Below are 6,000 nucleotides of genomic sequence, written 5' to 3'. Positions count from 1 at the left end.
ATTTTTCTTTAAAAAAACCTGCAAATTAGACACTACATTCAGACCCAACAAGGTGGTCGTTTATCTAAGCTTCCTCTTTCACCTCTTGAGGCTATCTTGGCTGAGAAAAAAGGTCATAAGGGTCTCATCTCTTTTATCTATGCCAAGTTGTTACAACTGATGGCGGGTAGCATTCGTGACGTAAAATCTAAGTGGGAAAAAGACTTGGAGTGCTCATTCACAGATGACGAATGGAAAGCAATATGTGAGAAAGCTCAGACTTTTTCTATCAATAGTCGTCATAAGCTCATCCAATTTAATGTGATACATAGAGTTTACTATACTCCAGTTAGATTGCACTCTTTTAAAAGCTCCTACTCAGAGATCTGTCCTAGATGTAAAGCAGATAGAGGGACTCTTCTACATATGCTGTGGTCTTGCCCTGACTTGGAAGAATATTGGAAAGGGGTCTTAGAGATTATTGCTATAGTTGTAGGTACTAATGTGCCTAGAGAGCCTAGACTTACCCTCTTAGGGGATACTACACTACTTGATCAACAAAGAATTAATCTGAGATTTGTCAGACTAGCTCTACTAGCAGCCATAAAATGTATAACTTTGAGATGGAAGGATTCTAATTCACCTTCTACTTCCATGTGGATTAAAGAAGTGTCATCTTACATGCCTTTGGAAAAAATTGCATTTCGTTTGAAAAAGCGTCAAGATTTGTTTGTCAAATACTGGGGTAGCTTCATTTCTTACTTGGGTATAACAGGACAGAATGCTTAGAACCTAATTTTTTATACTTTCTTGTTTCATTTTATTCATGGTTTATTTGTGGCACTATGGGTTGAGGTTTGGGGCATGTTTAGGGTAGTATGTGCGGGGATGAACGATTTGCTTTGATTATTCTGTACTTTGTTGTACTTTGCGTTTAACTTGGAAAAACCCAATAAACAATGTTCAAAAAAAAAAAAAAAAGAATGGTGTGAAAAGGGAAAAACATCCAGTATGCGGCAGTCCTGTGGGCGAAAATGCCTTGTTGATGCTAGAGGTCAGAGGAGAATAGGCCGACTGATTCAAGCTGATAGAAGAGCAACTTTGACTGAAATAACCACTCGTTACAACCGAGGTATGCAGCAAAGCATTTGTGAAGCCACAACATGCACAACCTTGAGGCGGATGGGCTACAACAGCAGAAGACCCCACCGGGTACCACTCATCTCCACTACAAATAGGAAAAAGAGGCTACAATTTGCACGAGCTCACCAAAATTGGACAGTTGAAGACTGGAAAAATGTTGCCTGGTCTGATGAGTCTCGATTTCTGTTGAGACATTCAGATGGTAGAGTCAGAATTTGGCGTAAACAGAATGAGAACATGAATCCATCATGCCTTGTTACCACTGTGCAGGCTGGTGGTGGTGGTGTAATGGTGTGGGGGATGTTTTCTTGGCACACTTTAGGCCCCTTAGTGCCAATTGGTCATCGTTTAAATGCCACGGCCTACCTGAGCATTGTTTCTGACCATGTCCATCCCTTTATGACCACCATGCACCCATCCTCTGATGGCTACTTCCAGCAGGATAATGCACCATGTCACAAAGCTCGAATCATTTCAGATTGGTTTCTTGAACATGACAATGAGTTCACTGTACTAAAATGGCCCCCACAGTCACCAGATCTCAACCCAATAGAGCATCTTTGGGATGTGGTGGAACGGGAGCTTCGTGCCCTGGATGTGCATCCCACAAATCTCCATCAACTGCAAGATGCTATCCTATCAATATGGGCCAACATTTCTAAAGAATGCTTTCAGCACCTTGTTGAATCAATGCCACGTAGAATTAAGGCAGTTCTGAAGGCGAAAGGGGGTCAAACACAGTATTAGTATGGTGTTCCTAATAATCCTTTAGGTGAGTTCATATGGTATGACTTTACCCAAAATTCAGCATATTGACACAAAATGATAACTGCAAATCCACCTTTCGCTGCCTGGAGTCCAGTTGTTTCTATAAATTGCAGCAATCCATTTGCTGCAATCCGATGATCTACCTCTGTTCTGTAGCTTTCGGCAGTCTGTAAAAATATTCCACAGATTTCTTGTCAAATCTAGATGTACAGTCAATCGCAAAGCTCTTTCCCGTTTTAGTTGTGTTTTGTGTGTTTTTCGCGGGATTCCCGCCGAAAACAAATGATGCCGCTCAGTCTTTCTACCACTTCCACCATGGGCGTGACGTCAGTCACTCCGGCCGACAATGACATCACGCGCATACCCTCTACTCCTTTCACTTTATGAAAAAAAAAAAGTATTTTTAGAACATTAGTAAATTGTTGCATGAACTTGTCAACAACATAAACAGGCCCACAGCAGGAGTGTATCCTCCTGACGGCTTCTGCGAATCTCACAGCCAACGGGACATGCGAACAAAACGTCAGACTCAATCACGTCTTGTCATTTTCGGGGTTCTTTTGTTTTTTTCGGGGGGGGAGAAGGTGACGCAGCCGGAGCAGACAAACGCTACGTGGGGACTAAACACACTGGCATTAGCATGAGGATTATGTGAAGTGACTGGTGAGATTTGCTCCCGTTTAGTGTGACAGACACCAAAGTGTGAATTTCCTTTCAAACAGAAATCTGAATGTGAAATTACCAACATAAAGCGACTATTTTTAAATTAGGATTAGTTCGCATGAACATTGCTATATTTAAATAATGGTTTATCCAGTACTGCAAAACAATCAGAGAAAAAGCAGATAAAGTCACAGGAAGCCGATGTAGCAGCTCACTTTCACATCACTGAGGGTTTACGGTTTCATGCCCGTGTAGAAACATAATCTTAACATCCACGTGCTCTTTTCTACCAAAAGCTGAAACAGATGGTGCTCAATAAGATAGAGATAATGCAAAAAAGCCCTTAAGGCCATGTTGAGCAAAGACAGACAGCTTCTATTACTGTGTATCTAAAACGCACTATCCAAGTTAATGCATTACTGTGCTTATGGTATTTTCTACTGTTGAACAAAATAATAAAACAGCTTCACTCTGATGAGCAAAATATCAAAAAATTACACACGTGTTCCATCATGTCACATAAGATCTGTAAATACCAAATGATGGTTAAGAAAGGGGCTGGTGACCACATTAACACTGAGTTTAATGCATTATGTCAAACTATACACATTTCAGACAAAACTAATGACTGCTTTCACATGTTTTCAAATCAAATACAATTCTGAGAGTCAATTATTTCAAACTGATTTCATCATGTTGTGATATCTGTTGGAATATAAAAGGGTTCTAATTATTCTCAGTCAATATCATATTGAATTGCTGTCTTGCTCAAAGCTTAAGTGCATTTTGAGATGTTGAGTGTGTGCGAAGAACAAAATCTGACTGTTCTCTGGTTACATGGCATGTCGGTTCTTCTCCAGGCTTTTTTCAATGTTGTCAAGAACCTCCACTGCCGCTTGAGGAATTCTGGTGCCTGGGCCGAAGATACTGCTGACGCCGCTATTGTAGAGAAATTCGTAGTCCTAAAAGGAGAAGAAAATGCATTTGAACTATTTCACTATGTCATGATTAGTAAACTAATTAATTGTGTACATTAACTTGTTTTGAACCTTGAACATTTTAAGTGTGCTTTGGAGCACATACTGATTTTTAAACTAATTCAGTTAAACTAATTGCTTTTAGATAAAAACAACAATCACGGTCATAAACAGAAACGGTCTCGAACTGAAATAGACAGTTCGCTCAAAATGTAGTGTGTTTTTTGGATTGCACAAAAAAACGTTTCAGGAACTTAACAGTTTATTATAATGAGTCTCTAACAAGATGTCCACTAATGGTAAATTCCTTATTCTAGTTTATAAAAACAAAAGAGTTCTAAAATGAAGAAAATAATAATAATTATATATATATATATATATATATATATATATATATATATATATATATATATATATATATAAACAAACATACAGTATATATATAAAATAAACTATAATACTAACTCATCTGTCTGAATGATCTTTTTAAACCATAACCAAAATGTATGATGGATAGATGGATAGACAGACAGACTGACAGATGATTTTATCTTGAAATGCACTGTACCAAATTGCTAAAATAATGTATTAATAATATAAAGTACTGTAAAGTCTGATTGGATGCACAACCTCTGACTTTAATAACAAAAGACAAGACAATAGAAGCGTTGTCTCCTTGCTTTTGAAGAGCTACTTGTTTTTCTATCCTAACTATGCACAATTATATGATGAGCTGCATTTTATTATTCACAATCAGCATGATACATTTTTTGGGTCGTGACCCACTCGCTGAGAACCACAAGCTCACAAAGTGAAACGGCTAAATGCAGTTTTATTATATTTATATTATATTTACTTTATTTTAACTGCTATGCCAAACGCTTGTGGAATCTATCTGGTAGATCTGATATAGTATAAACAAATGGATTGTGTGCATGAAATGGATTTCCGTGTCTGCTTCAATTACCACAGCTTTCGCCTCCACTGGCCCACACTCATTACAGGTTAACACTCAATAATCATTTAAATGGCACTAAGGCGCTCTCAGACCTCAACGCAACCAAACGTAAATGCAATCTATTTTATGCATATGTGGGCAAGCTCAAAAAGACATATCTGCAGTATTCAAAGTATCAAGCATGCCAGTGTAATTGCAGGCATAAAGGTTGCTACATACATCCAACTTGCATATACACTAGCTAGGAGATCATTATGTAGGATTGTGTAGACTGACCTTATAAAGGTCCTAATTAAACCCCACCGTGACTGAGAACGGACCTATATTTGAACCAATCGACAATCTAGATATAAAAGTATCTGTATTCTGCTGGGAGAGCAAATGGTCTCTGTTTGAAGATGAAAAGATGAAAGCATGCATGTTAATGATCTGAATGTGCACAAACAACCGTGTTATATTAAGAAAAATAATATAAATAAAATAACAAGGGTTATTAGTGTTAGAGATGATTTAAACACACTAGTGTTGCGGTCACTAAGACTTTAAAAAAAATAAATTCATACTTCAGGGAGGATGCATTATATTGATCAAAAGTGACAGTAAACAGTAAATAATTATAGTGTTTCTTGAGCAGCAAATTAGCATTTTAGAATGATTTCTGAAGGATCATGTGACACTAAAGACTGGATGAATAATGCTGAAAATTCAGCTTTGCATCACAGGAATAAATTATATTTTAAAATTAATTCAAATTGAAAACAGTTATTTTAAATAGTAGTAATATTTCATAATATTACTATTTTTACAGTAGTTTTGATTAAATAAATGCAGCCTTGATGAGCGAATTCTTGCAACAACACGACCCCAAACTTTTTAACAGTAGTATCTTTACATTTTACACCAAGCTGCATACATTTTTCATCAATTTATGCATTACATAGAAATCAAAGCATTAGTCTTGGTGTTGTCAATAACTACTATAAAATATCCAATATACTGTATACCCACATGTAGGTGCACATCTATTAAATGCAGCAAGTGTTGCAACCATACACTGAATCAGTGACCTTACGATTCAAATTCATTATAAATGTAGCAAAGGTCAGAATGCTTATTAAATTGATTTCCAATCATGTTGCTCGGCAGTTATAAGCGGCCAATGCAGTGTGTCAGGCCTAACAACCCTTAATCAATGCTGAAATCAATATAACGTGTCTCCTTTCATCATGACTTCCTGCTTTATTATTAATCAATACAAAAAAAGGTAATTTGACTTTGCACTGAGATTTAAAGATTCAACGATTAATAGAGGAAAAAACCTTGACGTTTCTGCCATGAAAGTTGCTGTTTCTTATCTTTTCCATTCACATTGTGAATGATTCACTTTCTGAATGAATGCACATTCAGTCAAGTCTAATCTACATCAGTGTCTCCGGTTCTGGACAGATAATTTAACTTCAGTGTTGTCCATATCAAAACCATTTTCCATTTTTATATTATAAGGCTATCTGA

At 37.0% G+C, this 6,000-nt stretch overlaps 1 protein-coding gene across 3 annotated transcripts in view; it reads right to left on the bottom strand.

The window, feature by feature from the left end:
- Positions 1-804: 804 nt before the first annotated feature.
- mmut (methylmalonyl CoA mutase) overlaps positions 805-6,000 on the bottom strand; it is a 32,961-nt gene continuing 27,765 nt past the window's right edge. For 2 of the 3 annotated variants that reach the window (XM_081379163.1, XM_081379162.1), the window contains one exon: positions 3,114-3,515. In XM_081379163.1, coding sequence (XP_081235289.1) covers positions 3,387-3,515 — 129 coding nt within the window. In that variant the 3' untranslated portion in view covers positions 3,114-3,386. Of the gene's footprint in view, positions 3,516-6,000 lie in introns of all 3 variants that reach the window. The other variant, XM_081379161.1, reaches the window with a different exon arrangement.

This window comes from Scardinius erythrophthalmus, assembly GCF_964197995.2.
Source record: "Scardinius erythrophthalmus genome assembly, chromosome: 11".
Lineage (NCBI taxonomy): Eukaryota > Metazoa > Chordata > Actinopteri > Cypriniformes > Leuciscidae > Scardinius > Scardinius erythrophthalmus.
The sequence above is the reverse complement of the archived record's forward strand: the minus strand, read 5'-3'. Positions and strand labels throughout refer to the sequence as shown.